The sequence below is a fragment of the Podarcis gaigeae genome (assembly GCF_964106915.1).
Source record: "Podarcis gaigeae genome assembly, chromosome: 8".
Classification (NCBI taxonomy): Eukaryota; Metazoa; Chordata; class Lepidosauria; order Squamata; family Lacertidae; genus Podarcis; species Podarcis gaigeae.
The window spans coordinates 12,774,400-12,791,456 of NC_139684.1; the positions used below are offsets into that span (position 1 = coordinate 12,774,400).

General features: G+C 47.0%; 2 protein-coding genes across 2 annotated transcripts in view; both read left to right on the plus strand.

The window, feature by feature from the left end:
- TNFRSF8 (TNF receptor superfamily member 8) overlaps positions 1-10,491 on the plus strand; it is a 33,271-nt gene extending 22,780 nt beyond the window's left edge. Inside the window, exons 6-10 of the mRNA XM_083750255.1 lie at positions 1,993-2,207; positions 3,860-4,027; positions 6,868-6,893; positions 8,433-8,643; positions 10,235-10,491. Of these exons, the coding sequence (XP_083606381.1) occupies positions 1,993-2,207; positions 3,860-4,027; positions 6,868-6,893; positions 8,433-8,643; positions 10,235-10,482 (868 nt within the window). The 3' untranslated portion in view covers positions 10,483-10,491. The remainder of the gene's footprint in view (positions 1-1,992; positions 2,208-3,859; positions 4,028-6,867; positions 6,894-8,432; positions 8,644-10,234) is intronic.
- Positions 10,492-14,110: 3,619 nt separating this feature from the next.
- RNF186 (ring finger protein 186) lies at positions 14,111-15,988 on the plus strand. Its single transcript, XM_083751277.1, has one exon. It carries the CDS (start codon positions 14,245-14,247, stop codon positions 15,280-15,282), a length of 1,038 nt encoding a protein of 345 aa, XP_083607403.1. The 5' UTR covers positions 14,111-14,244; the 3' UTR covers positions 15,283-15,988.
- Positions 15,989-17,057: the final 1,069 nt, after the last annotated feature.

Here is a 17,057-nt window from a genome sequence, read left to right on the forward strand (position 1 = left end):
TCCCTCCCATCTGAATTTCCTTGTAACTGAATGTAGCAGTTTTCCAATACCATTATTCAAAAACAATATTCCAATTATAGTCCAATTTCTTAACTTTTCTTAACATTCTAAGTCCCATTTATTTAATTAAACCCTAATTTAATCCTAGGCCTATTTAGTACTTTCAGGTAACTTCTATTTTTTAATGTTACAATATTTGTTCAAATAGTCTTTAAATTTCTTCCAATCCTCTTGATATTCCTCTTCTTTCTGGTCGTGGATTCTTCCAGTGAGGTCAGCTAGCTCCATAAAGTCCATCATCTTCATCTGCCATTCTTCCACAGTTGGTAATTCTTGTGTTTTCCACTTCTTGGCTATTAAAATTCGAGCAGCAGTTGTGGTATACAAAAATACCTTTACATCTTTCTTGGGCAATTCAAGACCTAATATTCCTTTATTTAATAATAATTTTTAATCAATTTTAACATATAAATTATAATAAAAAAGGTAAAGGTACCCCTGCCCGTAGGGGCCAGTCTTGACAGACTCTGGGGTTGTGCGCCCATCTCACTTAAGAGGCCAGGGGCCAGCGCTGTCCGGAGACACTTCCGGGTCACGTGGCCAGCGTGACATCGCTGCTCTGGCGAGCCAGAGCCGCACACGGAAACGCCGTTTACCTTCCCGCTGGTAAGCGGTCCCTATTTATCTACTTGCACCCGGAGGTGCTTTCGAACTGCTAGGTTGGCAGGCGCTGGGACCGAGCAGCGGGAGCGCACCCCGCCGCAGGGATTCGAACCGCCGACCTTTCGATCGGCAAGTCCTAGGTGCTGAGGCTTTAACCCACAGCGCCACCTGCGTCCCCATAAATTATAATACATACCAAAAAACTTCACCATTTATACAATTTTTTTTTGGACTTCCATCAGCACCTCTGATGTTCCACCGTTTTGACCACTTCATATGCATTTCTTAAATTCATATTGCCTTTAATTATCTTAACTAACCACCCTCCCCTTTATCCATTTTTGCAATAGTTCCAATAATTCACCTCACAAAACTTCTTGCAAACCTACAAACGTAGTCTGATCATCACAGTTACTTTTCAAATAGTCTGTAAATTTACACCAGTCTTCTGTGAATTTCTGGTCCCGCAGATTTCAAATCCTTCCTGTTAATTTATCTAATTCTGCATAGTCCATGAATTTCATCCTCCATTCTTCTTTCGTCGGTAATTCTTCCTGCTTCCATTTTTGTGCCAATAATATTCTTGCTGCCGTCATTGCATATAAAAACCATAGCTGTCAACCGTCCCTTATTTGGCGGGAAAGTCCCTTATCCCAGCGCCGTGTCCCGCTGCTGTCCCTTATTGATGATGTCCCTTAAATTTCCCGGGTTTCAAAGGAAGCAGTTCCTCTCCCTCTCTCCCTGCCGGACAGGGAGGAGGGAGGCTCCAACTGTGTTGCTTGGCTGCGTTGCTCACCCAATAAGGAGTCTAAGAACGACTGGGGGGTGGAGCTTGCATGCCTTGTGCCGATCAAATTGGCCGCGTTGCCTGGGGACTCGCCTTTGCTCAGCGCTTCCCAGCGGAGAGGTGACTGTGGTTTTCTTTGCTGCATCCCCTTTGCCGGGTTGCTGTGCTGTGGGAACCACCGCTTGAGGCTTCATTTGGCTGCTGGCTGGGCTTTCTGCCTTTGGCTCGGAGGGGCTCAGAAGTTGAACATACCTGTGCTTGGAAAATCCCTTATTTTGGCTGCCGATCCCTTATTTTTGAGGCTGCTGGTCCCTTATTTTCAAATCGGTCAGCTATGATAAAAACAGCTTACATTCTTTCCTGTTTATATCACTTCCTACATTGCCCAGTAAAAATGCTTCTGGTTTCTTTATAAATGTATATTTCAACATTTTTTTCATCTCATTATATATCATTTCCCAGAAGTCCTTCACCGTAGGACAGGTCCACCACATGTAATAAAAGGTTTCTTTTTCCTCTCCCTCCTTCTCACTCACCCCCAGCTGTGCCAAGTTAAACAAGGTCCTTCTGGGCAAAGGGGCAACCACGCAGGACGAACGCTGCCTGGACCACTCGCCTGGGCAGTCAACGACACCAGTGGGCACAACTGCCATTCACCTGGACCCCTCGCTGGCCAGCGTCCTCAGCACAACGGTCAGCGAAGGCAGAGGCGAATTCAACTCCACCCACATCTTGCCTGTGAAGAAACCAAACAGAGGTTTGCAAATGGTGTTGGTTGGCAGGGAGGTATGGGGACAAATCAAGAGTTAGGCCTCATCTGCGCTGTACATTTAAAGCTGTATCGTACCTCTTTAAGCAGTCATTGCGCCCCCCCCATCAGATGTCAAAGAAATAAACAACTACAGTGGTACCTCGGGTTACATATGCTTCAGGTTACAGACTCCGCTAACCCAGAAATAGTGCTTCAGGTTAAGAACTTTGCTGCAGGATGAGAACAGAAATTGTGCTCCGGCGGCGCAGCAGCAGCAGGAGGCCCCATTAGCTAAAGTGGTGCTTCAGGTTAAGAGCAGTTTCAGGTTAAGAACAGACCTCCGGAACAAATTAAGTACTTAACCTGAGGTACTACTGTATTGGACTTTTAGAAGACATCTTAAGGCAGCCCTGTTTAGGGAAGCTTTTAATATTTGATGAATCATTGTATTTTAATATTCTGCTGGAAGCCGCCCAAAGTGGCTGGGGGAAACCCAGCCAGATGGGCGGGGTATAAATAAATTATTATTATTATTATTATTATTATTATTATTATTCATGGCTTCCACCCAAAGCATCCTGTGAAATCCTGTTTAAAGTGGTACAATGCAGCTTTAAAATTAAAGTGCCAATGGGGTCTGCGTCTTCAAAGCACTGTCCACTCTTTTCCAAAAGCAAACTGCAAAAACGTCGGCTGCTTTTCTCTTTTCTGTGACTTTGTTTAGGACTGTGTTTTTGTGTTTCGAGAAGCTGAACTTCTGCACCGAGTAGATCCAGTCGCTGTGTCAAGAAAAGCCCTGCTCAGTCACCCTTCCCTATGAAGTACCAGGGCGAGTCACAGTGATTTCAAAGACACAATATTTAAAAACAGTTGGCAAGAAAGATCAGTGTGATCTGATCTGATCCCCTGGCTCCCAGGGAAAACCCTAGCGCCTGTGTTCTGGACCAAGTAAAGTTTTCCTGACTGTCTCCCAAGGCAGCCCCACACGACAATGCATTACTGTAGTCTAGCCTTCAGGAGTCAAGGGGCTGGAACGGCCAACTGCCTCAACTAAAAATCCCCCAAATCTATATCTATAGAGTTATCAAAGAGAAGAACAACTACCAGACTTTTAGAAGACATCTGAAGGCAGCCCTCTTTAGGGAAGCTTTTAATGTTTAACAGACTACTGTATTTTAATACTTTGTTGGAAGCCACCCAGAGTGGCTGGGGAAGCCCAGCCAGATGGGCGGGGTATAAATAAATTATTATTATTATTATTATTATTAAAGGTGCAGAAATTCCTTCTGCTGCACTTTCCAAAATGAACAGATCACAAGACATTACTCAGTTCTACAGTGGTTGCTTCTTTAAACCACCTTCCACATACAGTGGTACCTCGGGTTACAGACGCTTCAGGTTAGACACTTCAAGTTATAGACTCTGCTAACCCAGAGTCTTCAGGTTAAGAACTTTGCTTCAGGATGAGAACAGAAATCACGCAGCAGCAGCGGGAGGCCCCATTAGCTAAAGAGGTGCTTCAGGTTAAGAACAGCTTCAGGTTAAGAATGGACCTCCGGAACGAATTAAGTTCTTAACCCGAGGTACCATTGTATATTTCTTCCTCACCCTTTCCTCTCATCCCTTGCCCATTCCTCTGTTTGTCTTTGGCTTTTCAGGGGAGACTGATTTCACCCTCTTGGTTGCTGTCCTCCTTTCCGTGTTGGTCCTGTTTGCCGGCTTGGTGATGTTCTGGCGGAGGAGGTTTTGCAAGGCGTGGATCGTCCCCCATGCAGCGAAGAGTGAGCTGACCTTCTTCCGCAGGAAATCTATGCTCAATCTTCAAGGTGCTGGTTATTATAAGAGATATATATATATAACAACATATCACATTGTTAACAACCCAGAAGTGCAGTGACAGGGTATTAAAAGGTAAAGGTAAAGGGACCCCTGACCATTAGGTCCAGTTGTGACCGACTCTGGGGTTGCAGCGCTCATCTCGCTTTATTAGCTGAGGGAGCCGGCGTACAGCTTCCGGGTCACGTGGCCAGCAGGACTAAGGTTCTGGCGAACCAGAGCAACGCACAGAAATGCCATTTACCTTCCCGCCAGAGCAGTACCTATTTATCTACTTGCACTTTGATGTGCTTTTGAACTGCTAGGTTGACAGGAGCAGGGACCGAGCAACAGGAGCTCACCCCATCGCGGGGATTCGAACCGCCGACCTTCTGATCAGCAAGTCCTAGGCTCTGTGGTTTAACCCACAGCGCCACCCACGTCCCTTGACAAGGTATTACGTCATACCATATACAAACCAAACACCCAGTAAATAGGAAATAAAGAACACCAAACATTCCAATTTATAACTGAGACATGATGAGCAATCCAAGTCAGAAACGTAGGAAATAAAATCCCACCAGATCTCAAAAAAGTGTTCCGGATCCTGGATCCTTCAAACACTACCCCCCCCCCCCGAAACATGCCATTTACGGTAATTTTTGCCGCAATGGCCAAAGTCCATAAGTTCTTATACCACCCAGCTAAAAGATTAAATACAATATACTCTGCTTATAGAGATGGGAGACACAGAGGCATAACAACAAATGAACGTGTTTGCATTAGGGGATGTCCTGAAGTAGAGGACCTTACGCATTATATCTTGCGCTGCCCCTTATATAACGAAGCAAGAGAACAATTTTTAGCACCTATAATGACAAGGTCCCCTGGCCAGAACCCCTCTGATATGATTTTATATCTCCTCAGATAAGTATGTGACCTGGCGTGTAGCACTCTTTGCAGCTAGGAAAATTAGAGCTAATATATAGCTAAGATAGCCCCAACTGTAAAGGAGATGAATTTATTTGATCCTATCTACATCAAGCTATATTCTATCTTTATCACCAAACTCCGAATATAATTGCACATTGTATTAATTACTGTTAACTTTATTTTTTAATATATTAGTGGCCATGTGATAATTTCAGCCTATAAATTTTATTGTTTAATGCTTTAACCTGTATATTAAGGTACTTTTATAGCTCTCTTTAGAGTAGGTAATGTCTTAATAATATAAATGTTTCAAGTTTTTTGTATCAATCCAGTATATTTTCTTTCAATTGGTGAGTGATTCTGTGTACATTGCGGCAGCCTTTGGCTATGTGCAATAAAAGTGACTGACTGACACAGCCAAAAGCAGACTTATTGAGGTTTTCCATTGCTGGGCTTTTGAAATCCCAAGGGAAGCTAACATCCAAGTCAAAAGCTCTTTAGAGAGACAAGAGTTCGTGTTGCCTGCCCACAAATTCAGTAAATGATGGAAGAGCTCTGGCCGAGTTGGGCTCTTGTCATGACTTCATTTTAACAGTAGGTGGCACAGTTCCCTTTGTTTTGGGTACCAGGTTGCAGCTTATAAAGTTTCAGGTTCTCCCTGTCCTGGGAGCTCAGTGTAGCCCATCATGCATTGCTTTGCATGAATATCAGAGGAACATAGGACACCATAGGTCCATCTACCTCAGTATTGCCTGCATGGGCTGGCAGCTGCTCTCCAGGATTTCTGGCAAGAATCATCACTGGCCCTACCTGGGGGTGCTGAGTCCGGAGGCTCTGTTTAAGCTCAGAGCCGTCAACAAACGTTCTCTATGGGTTTTCCTAATCCATATATTTTAATCTGTAGAGTTCATAAAAATTATACTACTACTTGAAACTGTGTTTTTTTAAAGAATAAATTAAAAACAGATTAAATTACAGCAATAAATTAAAAACAGCAATAAATTAAAAACAGATTAAAGGACACATCAGCCTTCTACTTGTCTGGGTAAAGGTAAAGGAACCCTGAGCGTTAGGTTCAGTTGTGGCCGACTCTGGGGTTGCGGCGCTCATCTTGCTTTATTGGCTGAGGGAGCTGGCGTACAGCTTCCGGGTCGTGTGGCCAGCATGATTAAGAGCAGCGCACGGAAACGCCGTTTACCTTCCCGCCGGAGCGATACCTATTTATCTAGTTGCACTTCATGCTTTCGAACTGCTAGGTTGGCAGGAGCAGGGACAGAGCAACGGGAGCTCACTCCGTCATGGTGATTCGAACCACCGACCTTCTGATCGGCAAGTCCTAGGCTCTGTGGTTTAACCCACAGCGCCACCCACATCCGGGTAGGCTTGCCTAAATCGTAATGTTTTTGGCTGGTGCCAAAAAGAGTACAGTGATGGATCGTACTTGATGTCACTAAAAACATCATCTGCTAAGAACATTTTGTTTTGGTGAAAGCCTGTATCACGTAGAATGCTGGCAGGTGTTTTAATCTTCTTGCCACTGATTTTAATTAATTTTGAATAGTTGCTTTTACCTGCTTTTAACTGATAATTTCATGCTTTTATTCTATTTGTAAACCCCTGATGGGATTTGGCTTGTTTTTTTGTTTTTTTACAATCACATACACATTTCATGAAATATAAATGCATATAAATTTTATGAAATAAATAAAAAACAATCTCTCCTTCTTTAAAAAGATTTTGAAAGCCCGAGGCCATCAATTATCTTCTTTGGCAGAGACCTTTCCTAATTAAAGAATGAGACGCTTTGTTTGTGTAGGGAGAGGGAAACCTTTTGGGATTGCTGTCTCCAGAAATTAATGCAGAAACATTGAATGGCGAGAGATTTAATCCCTCCTCTCATTTTCTCTCTCTTTTGCAGCCTCTAACCCGGCGAAGATTTGCGAAGTAAGTGTGATCCCTTGCCTTGCAATTCAGCATATCAAAGGGTTAAATAAAGCTTTCTGTTTCCAGCTGTTGCTATTAAAAAAACTGTTCAGGAACCGCTGGAACTAAGAAAAGAAGGGGAGGGCAAGAAGAAATACCGTAGAAAGAGGAATGGCAGGCGAAACTGGTGGACTATGCAGAGATGGCAAAATTGACAGAAAAAAATCCGAAACCAGGAAGATCAAGTACCGTATTTTTTGCTCTATAAGACTCACTTTTCCCCTCCTAAAAAGTAAGGGGAAATGTGTGTGCGTCTTATGGAGCGAATGCAGGCTGTGCAGCTATCCCAGAAGCCAGAACAGCAAGAGGGATGGCTGCTTTTGCCGCGCAGCGATCCCTCTTGCTGTTCAGGCTTCTGGGATTCAGAATATTTTTTTTCTTGTTTTCCTCCTCCCAAAACTAGGTGTGCCTTATGGTCTGGTGCGTCTTATAGAGCTAAAAATACGGTATTTGAAAAGGACTGGGATAAATTCTTACTTTGTTTAAAAGATCACTGTAAAAATATAAAGTCACTGGCAGGAATGTGAAGATACTTGTACAGTCCTACCTCGGGTTACAGACGCTTCACGTTGCACGATTTCGGGTTGCGCACTGTGCTGAACCCGGAAGTACCGGAACAGGATACTTACAGGTTTCAGCGCATGCACAGAAGCACTAAATTGTGCTTTGCGCATGTGCAGAAGCACTGAATCACAACCCACATGTGCAGAGGGGCGCTGCGGGTTGCGGATGTGCATCCCGCACAGATCACGTTCGCAACCCGAGTGTCCGCTGTAATGTGACATTTTACTACATTTTATTTGTGATTTATATTGCGCGGCGAGTTCCCGCCCTACCCCCCAGGTGGAAATAATGACACTTGACACAATTATTAAGGATAATAGGCTAAAAAAGGCCACAACTTTATTGGTTACAGGTGATGAGCGGTACAGTGGTACCTCAGGTTAAGAACTTAATTCGTTCTGGAGGTCTGTTCTTAACCTGAAACTGTTCTTAACCTGAAGCACCACTTTAGCTAATGGGGCTTCCCACTGCCACCGTGTCACCGGAGCTCGATTTCTGTTCTCATCCTGAAGCAAAGTTCTTAACCTGAGGTAATATTTCTGAGTTAGCGGAGTCTGTAACCTGAAGCGTCTGTAACCTGAAGCGTCTGTAACCTGAGGTACCACTGTAGATAAATAGGTACCGCTCCGGTGGGAAGGTAAACGGCATTTCCGTGCGCTGCTCTGGTTCGTCAGAAGCGGCTTAGTCAAGCTGGCCACATGACCCAGAAGCTGTACTCCGGCTCCCTCGGCCAGTAAAGCGAGATGAGCACCGTAACCCCAGAGTCGGCCATGACTGGACCTAATGGTTAGGGGTCCCTTTACCTTTTTTGCAGCCTAAATCTTGACGGTGGGGAAAGCCAGAGAGGGAGAACTGGGCAGTGAGAATAGATGGCTTGCCTTCCTGCGCAGGATAGACCCTTCCCCCCTTGATCTCCTGGTTTTCTGTCTTTGCAAGGAGAGGATTGATGGGCCGGACTCTGAAGAGCATGGATCAGGAGTGGGGGACCAGCTGAATCCCGAACCTCTCGCAGAAGCCCCTGACGGCGTCTCCGTCTTGGAAATGGAAAACACTCCTGTCCTTGATCCCGAAGGTGCTGAGCTGCTGCAGGTGGACGGAGGGGCATTTGTGGAGCCTCCCCTGCACAACCACACGAGTAACCACATCGGTGAGTCCGCTGTTGAGTTTGGTGGCCCTCACTGTCTCCTGTTGGAGTGAGTGCTCCATTACGGGTTGTATAACGCAGTGGTACCTTGGTTGTCGAACGGCTTAGCTCCTGAATAAATTGGTTCCCGAACGCCACAAACCCCGAAGCGTTCTGGTTTGCAAATGTTTTTTTGGAAGCTGAACTGTCTCCTGTTGGAGTGAGTGCTCCATTACGGGTTGTATAACACAGTGGTATCTTGGTTGTCGAACGGCTTGGCTCCTGAACAAATCGGTTCCCGAACGCCACAAACCCCAAAGCGTTCTGGTTTGCAAATGTTTTTTTGGAAGCCGAACTGCGACCATGGCTTCAACAGCTTCCAATTGAGTGCAGAAAGTTCCTGCAGCCAATCGGAAGCTGCACCTTGGTTTTCGAACGGTTCTGGGAGTCGACTCCCGGAATGGTTTAAGTTCGACAACCAAGGTACAGTGGTACCTTGGGTTACATACACTTAAGGTTACACACTCTGCTAACCCAGAAATAGTGCTTCAGGTTAAAAACTTTGCTTCAGGATAAGAACAGAAATTGGGCTCTAGCGGCATGGCAGCAGCAGCAGGAGGCCCCATTAGCTAAAGTGGTGCTTCAGGTTAAGAACAGTTTCAGGTTAAGAACAGACCTCCGGTACGAATTAAGTACTTAACCCGAGGTACCACTGTATTAAGGGACGCGGGTGGCGCTGTGGGTTAAACCACAGAGCCTAGGACTTGCCGATCAGAAGGTCGGCGGTTCGAATCCCCACGACGGGGTGAGCTCCTGTTGCTCGGTCCCTGCTCCTGCCAACCTAGCAGTTCAAAAGCACATCAAAGTGCAAGTAGATAAATAGGTACCGCTCCGGCAGGAAAGTAAACGGCGTTTCTGTGCGCTGTTCTGGTTCGCCAGAAGTGGCTTAGTCATGCTGGCCACATGACCCGGAAGCTGTACGCCGGCTCCCTCGGCCAATAAAGCGAGATGAGCGCCGCGACCCCAGAGTCGGCCACGACTGGACCTAATGGTCAGGGGCCCCTTTACCTTTACTTCACTTTACCACTGTATTGGCGAAATTGACATACAAACTGCGAGACAAGGACAACTGTGACTTTAAAGAAGAACGGGAACTTTTTACAAACTCCTTAAAAAAACAACAAAATGAACTGGAGTTCTTGGCAGGTTTTGAATAAACATACACAAATTTATTGATTGTTAACATAATAGACAGATAATTGATTTACAATTTTACAATATGCAGAAAATAACATGTGTTGAAAGAGAGAGGAGCTGACGGAAGTCTTGGGGGTGAGGGAGGGTTTTTCTTGGGGAGGGGGGAAATGGGGGAGAATGAAGATGATATGTTTTGATAATTTGTTATGTTGAAATTCTTAATAAAAACTATTAAAATAAAAAGTTCGACAACCAAGGTACCACTGCATATCCATTTTTTGCAAAAAGAACATTTTTTAAAAAATGAAGTGAGGAAAGTTTTGAGCCCCCAACTGTTTTCCCCACCTGAAGCTATGCTTTATGTGTGACCGAGGGAGGGGGAAGTAATACTGTTTCCTGCTTCTCTCCCCCCACCTAGAAAAAATATACATCATGAGAGCTGACACGGTGATCGTGGGGTCCGTTTCAGAAGTGCCTTCCGGGAAGATGTGCCTCGCCAAGGAGGAAGATGGCAGCTCTGAGACCCAGGAGGACGTAGAGGGGAAGGAACTGGCCATGCGCTATCCGGAACAGGAAACGGAATTCCATCCAGGAAGTGACATCACAACTCCCGTGGAGGAAGAGTGGGAATTCCACAATTCCTGTGAAAAGACTTTGGCCATCTAGCTAGAAAACGATGGGCGCACGCTTATAATAATAAATAATAATTTTATTATTTATGCCCTACCCATCTGGCTGGGTTTCCACCAGCCACTCTTACTGAACTGGCAAGCATGACTATGGTGTTTTTAGCATAGAAAGTGATCTACAGTCGTACCTTAGTTTCCGAGCAGCTTGGTTCACGGACAACTCGGAACTCGAACGTCGCAAAGCCAGAAGTAGGTGTTCCGGGTTTGCGAACTTTGCCTCGGAAGCCAAACGTCCGGTGTTGCTTCCGCAGCTTCTGATTGGCTGCAGGACGCTCCTACAGCCAATCAGAAGCCGCACCTTCATTTCCGAACATTTCGGAAGTCAAACGGACGTCCGGAACAAATTCTGTTCGAAAACCAATGTACAAATGCACAACGATTTGAGTCTTGGTCTCGCGTGGTCCCGTTATGGGTGAATTTGCAGGCGACATTGCTCCAGATTTGGAAACGGAAGGTATCGATCACCCTTGCACCTGCCTTTTCTTTGTGGGAGTCCATTGACAATGATATTTTAGCTGAGATTCCTGCATTGCAGGGGGCTGGACTAGATGACTCCTTTCTAACTCTATGATTCTTTGATACCTAAAGCCAGCCTTCCCTATCCTAGTGTCCCCTGGATGATGTCACAATTTGACCCCCATCAGCCCCAGCCAGCAGGGCCAATGGTTAGGGATGATGATGGGAGCCCCACAACATCTAGAGGGCCACAGGTTCTCCGTTCTATGATCCCAGCATTGAAGGATGGCAGAGTTATGATGGAGTTAGCTGGGGGCTAATAATGTAAGGGTTATCTGTAATGGCAAGCGACGGTCTGCTTTAGGGATGATGTTGGCCCTTCTCCCAGCAGCCCCAGTCAACGTGACCGATGCTCAGGGGTGACGATGGGAATTGCAGCCCCCAAAATCTAGAGGGCACCGGGTTGGAGAAGCTTTATTAGGCAGGGGTTCTTTTCCTGCTGCTGGTTTAGAACTGCAGAACTGACGGACAATCAGAAATCTGGTGGTAAAGATTCCCCACGCAGATTCTCTGAGCCTAAAGTAGTTTGCAAAGAAACCCGAAGCTGCCTTCTACAGTGGTACTTCTGGTTATGTACTTAATTTGTTCCGGAGGTCCGTTCTTAACCTGAAACTGTTCTTAACCTGAAGCATCACTTTAGCTAATAGGGCCTCCCGCTGCCGCCGCGCAATTTCTGTTCTCATCCTGAAGCAAAGTTCTTAACCCGAGGTAATATTTCTGGGTTAGCGAAGTCTGTAACCTGAAGCATATGTAACCTGAAGCGTCTGTAACCCGAGGTACCACTGTATTGGCATTTGAATACAATCCCCTCCACACCCTGTATTCCCCCACCCCCGTATCTTTGATTTTTGTTTTCCCAACCACCCCGAATTTAGAACGCCGCAAGGCTTTTTCTTTTAATCGAAAACAAAACATGCCCACACAAAGGTGTTTCTGTGAAACTTTGGGTTATTTTTAGAGATTGCCTTCAAGTCATTGGCAAGACTTGATGATTTCCGTAAAGCATCCCTAAACGCTGGAATGCACAACTAAAATATGCAGATGTTTGGAATATCTGGAGGGAGCTGGTCATTTCAGGTCATATTTGGAGTCTGTGTGGAATTTTCAGCTCTGCTTGTTTGTGTCTGTGTATGATGGGTCCCTCAAAACACACACGAGTCTCTGAAATTGCTTCTTATTTGCCTGGAGTTATTTTATTTTCTAGGTAGACCAGAAGCTTAACAGGAGTCAACAGTGTGATGCAGCAACAACAAAAAAGGTGATGAAATCCTGGGCTGAATCAACAGAGGTTTAGTGTCTGGATACATTTAGGGAAAGGTCCGTATAGTTAAAGCTATGGTTTTCCCAGTAGTGATGTATGGAAGTGAGAGCTGGACCATAAAGAAGGCTGATCGCCGAAAAATTGATGCTTTTGAATTACCGTATGGTGCTGGAGGAGACTCTTGAGAGTCCCATGGACTGCAAGAAGATCAAACCTCTCCATTCTGAAGGAAATCAGCCCTGAGTGCTCACTGGAAGGACAGATCGTGAAGCTGAGGCTCCAATACTTTGGCCACCTCATGAGAAGAGAAGACTCCCTGGAAAAGACCCTGATGTTGGGAAAGATGGAGGGCACAAGGAGAAGGGGATGACGGAGGACGAGATGGTTGGACAGTGTTCTCGAAGCTCCCAGCATGAGTTTGACCAAACTGCGGGAGGCAGTGGAAGACAAGAGTGCCTGGCTTGCTCTGGTCACGAAGAGTCGGACATGGCTAAACGACTAAACAACAACAACATTTAGGGAAGTAAGAGGACCACTGTATTCTGCCTTTGTCAGACGACACCTGGAATACTGTGTCCAGTTGTAGGTGCAACAATTTAAGAAGAATATCGACAAGCTGGACTATGGGACCAAGAGAATCAAGAGTCTGGAAACTAAGCCTTATGAGGAACGGTTGAGGGAGCTGGGTATGTCTATCCTGGAGAAAGAAGAAGAGACTGAGAAGAGATATGATAGCCATCTTCACATATCTAAAGGGCTGTCACATGGAAGATGGCGCAAGCTTGTTTTCTGCTGCTCCAGAGGCTAGGACTTGAACAATGGATTCATATGACAAGAAAGGAGATTCCGACTAAACATTAGGAATACATTTCTGGCAGTACAAGCTGTTTGACAGTGGAACAGACTCCTTCAGAAGGTGGTGGACCCTCCCTTCAATGGGTGCTTTTCAACAGAGTTTGGATGCCCGTCAGCCAGGGATTCTTTATCTGTAATCACTGCATTGTAGCTTAGAGTTGGGGTAAAGGTAAAGGGACCCCTGACCATTAAGTCCAGTCGTGGCTGACTCTGGGGTTGCGGCGCTCATCTCACTTTATTGGCCGAGGGAGCCGGCGTACAGCTTCTGGGTCATGTGGCCAGCATGATCAAAGCCGCTTCTGGTGAACCAGAGCAGCGCATGGAAATGCCGTTTTCCTTCCTGCCGGAGTGGTACCTATTTATCTACTTGCACTTTGACGTCCTTTCGAACTGCTAGGTTGGCAGGAGCAGGGACCCAGCAACAGGAGCTCACCCCATCACGGGGATTCGAACCGCTGACCTTCTGATCAGCAAGTCCTAGGCTCTGTGGTTTAACCCACAGCACCACCCGTGTCCCTAGAGTTGGACTAGGTAAATGTAAAGGTACAGGACCCCTGGGTGGTTAAGTCCACCATCGTTTGTCCACAGACAGCTTTCTGGTGGTTCCATGGTGGTGGTTCCATGATGGAAACCAGAGTGCATAGAAATGCTGTTTACCTTCCCACCGAAGCAGTACCTACTGATCTACTTGCACTTTGATGTGCTTTCGAACTGCTAGGCTGACAGGAGCTGGGACTGAGCAACGGGAGCTCACCCCGTCACAGGGATTTGAACCGCCGACCTTCCGATCGGCAAGCCCAAGAGGCTCAGTGTTTTAGACCACAGTTCCACCCGCTACCTTTCAACTCTGTACTTGTGTGATTCTGAATGCTGGCTTAAAAAAAACAACCCTCAAGCGTCCTCCTTATGTTTTGGATCTCTGTTTAAAAAACCAACAAAAAACTTTTGCTCTTTAGGGCAAGAATTCCCCAGCTTATGTTATCGGGCATCATAAAACCCTGTGACCGTTGGAGTTACTGATTAACGCCTATCCCTGCCTTGTGTGTGTTTTTTTTTTAAAAAAATGACAACCACCACAACGTCACTGCCTTTCTCAGAGCAAGCGGGATGTTCGGAGAGCAAACAAAGCCTTCACTCTGTGTTGGCCGGACAAAGCGCCTTTATAAAAGGAGTTTCCAAATGCACACATGCAGTCTGAAGGGGGTTGCTGTGCTGTCGCCGCAGCCGCCATTGTCTCCTATGGAAGACTCCGGGGATCACTTACATACTGAGAGCGAAACTGTCTCTCCAGGCAGGGAGGCAGGGCTGCTGGGGATGGCAGAAGGCGACGCTGCGGAAATGGACGTGCCAGAGACATCCAAAGACCCAATACACCAAGAGGATGCTTGTCCATTAGATGAGGCTGATCCTACAGAAGAGGGCAAGGGTTGCTGCTCCCCTGCCGCGGAAGGCCCCGATCCAGATGCTGCCCAGTTAGGCACTCCAGAACCGGTGCCCTCAGCACCCTTGGAGCCGCCCGCTTTGACGGAGACTCCTGTGCCGCCGGTGGCCGACCTGTGCCATCCGCGCCCCTCCAAAGTCTCGCTGGCCGAGATGGATTGCCTCATCTGCTTCAACCGGTATAGCGCCTGCCGCCTGCCCAAAGTCCTGGCCTGCCAGCACGTCTTCTGTGCCGTCTGTTTGAAGCTCATCCTGCGGAACGAAGACCACACCTGGGTCGTCAGCTGCCCGCTCTGCCGGAAGGCCACCGTCGTTTTCGGAGGCTTGATCTGCAGCCTTCATGACAAGGAGGACGTGGTGGGCCGGCTGGGCAGCCCCGGCCTGGACGCCGAGGTCCCCTGTCCGCCAGACCCTCCTGGCACCGGCCTGGCTGAGGGCAACCCCTCCTCTGAGAATGATGCCATCAGGGGACCAAGCCGGGCAGCGGCCAAGAGGCTGGTGCTGCTCCTGCTGCTGGTGGCTGTCCTTATCGTCCTGGTCCTCCCCTTCATGTACACGGGGATGTTGAAGTGGGTGCTGTGCTCTGTGGTGGTCCTGGGGCTCATCATGTCGGTGCTGCTTTGCTGCAACCCCAGCTGGAGCTGCCCACATCTCTTGCGGTCTCCCTGGAGGTGGAAGGAGAGACAGACGGCGCCGGTTGCTTGAGAAGACTGCCATGCTGTGGTTTCCTTATTCGCGGGTCGGGAGCATTGCGTGGGCCCCATCTACGGATCCCGTGCGTTTGGGGAATGTCGTAGCGGTTGAGGTTTCTCACTCGGGGACCTTGTACCAGGGCATCTGCTGGGAGAAGGACCCACAGAGGCCTTCCTTCTTTGGATCATCGTACAGATCAGGCAGAGGCCCGTCCTATCGCTGGACCAGAGGGTGAGGAGGGTAGAGAGTTTGCTAACACAACCCCTGATGCCTGCTCCCGTTGAGGCACAGCCCCGCATGCCCCACAGCGGGAGCCTACAGAGAGACACAAACACAGCTCCCTATTGAGTTTTGGGTGGACCACCTGCCTCACTGAATGATTTGTTGTTGCCAGAGAATGTCTGGCTCCATTTCGCTGCAAGGCAACCAAGCTTCTGGCTTGAAGAAAGCGGGGTCGGACCTCTCTGTAGGGTGTGGTCAATGGCTGTTAAACATGTCAACTAAGTAGAACCTCCATGCGCAGATACGGTCTACCTGTGAACGCTGAAAGGCCGATAGCAAAGGCTGCTGCTTTCACGTTCTGCTTCTCCATGGGCATCTGACGGGCTGCTGTGACCACAGGATGCTAGACTAGATGGGCCTAGATCAGGGCTGGGGGAGCATCTGTGGTCTTCTGGATATTGCTGGACCACAAATTCACACCACCCCGTGACCATTGGCCATGGGTTAGCCAGCCCTGGCTTGGATGGGCTTCTCTTAGGATCCCCTTAATGCAGATTACCTGCTGTTTAATTCCCCTGATTGTCCCTGCAGTCGGGTGTTTGTTTTTAAAGAGTGTCTTTTCCAGCAAGATGAAATTGAGATTCCTCTAGCTTTCTATGTGAGAGAGGTTGACTATAGCAGGGAGGGGGAACCGTAAAGCTCCAATGGCCACCAAGCCCCAGTGGTCAGGGATGATGAAGGGAGCTGGAGTTCCCCATCCACAGATTAAGTAGCCAGAAAAGTCTGAGTCCTCCTGGTATCATTTAATGCAAAAGGGCTTGTTCCTGTGTGCCTGTTATTTCTGCAAAGATGCCGATGGCCAAAAGATCTGTGATGGCAAATACAGCACAAACACAACTCAGGTATCTCTGCAAATAAGGGCAGTTGAAACACTCAGTATTATCAAAATGTACTGTGTTTTCATTTTTACAAAATAGTGTATATATTTAATAGGTTTGCATATGTATAAATAGACCATTTGTCTTGCGAGTTTGTCTCTCTGTCCTTTAGTTTCTTTCTCCCTGCTCCAAATCTGACAAAGTACCTGCCAGCACCAACAAAATATGCTGTTACTCCCCAGTGACTAGTAAGTAGAAACCAAACTGGCCCATTCTGTTTGGAAGGAAAGCACTTTATCTGTGTTGATCTCTGGCTGTGACACAGACATTGTTGAAGGGAGAAGAGGCAGAGCATACAAGATTTGTTGGAACAGCTTATCACTGCTCTCATGCCTCTAACTGCGGCATGATCCTCAACCTAACCCACAATTGCTTAATTTCCACACTGCAATGAACATTATCACCTGATTTTTGCAGGCTAAGCTTCTGTTAAAGGCGCAAGAGCACTACAGGGCAGCTTTTATTTCTGGTCAGTTGGCAACCTTACATCAAGGTTCAAAGGCACCTTTTCTCTGCTGAGTCCATTACACTTAACAGCGTAATCTGGTGCACTTAAATCAACTGCGTTCAGTGGTCCTCAACTGCCTGCTGTTCAGGATTTGTAGCTAACTCTTTGCCACAGTTTCC

Bases quoted from the DNA above. Each gene is read 5' to 3' on its own strand.
- RNF186 (XM_083751277.1), top strand. From the start codon at position 14,245: ATGTTCGGAGAGCAAACAAAGCCTTCACTCTGTGTTGGCCGGACAAAG.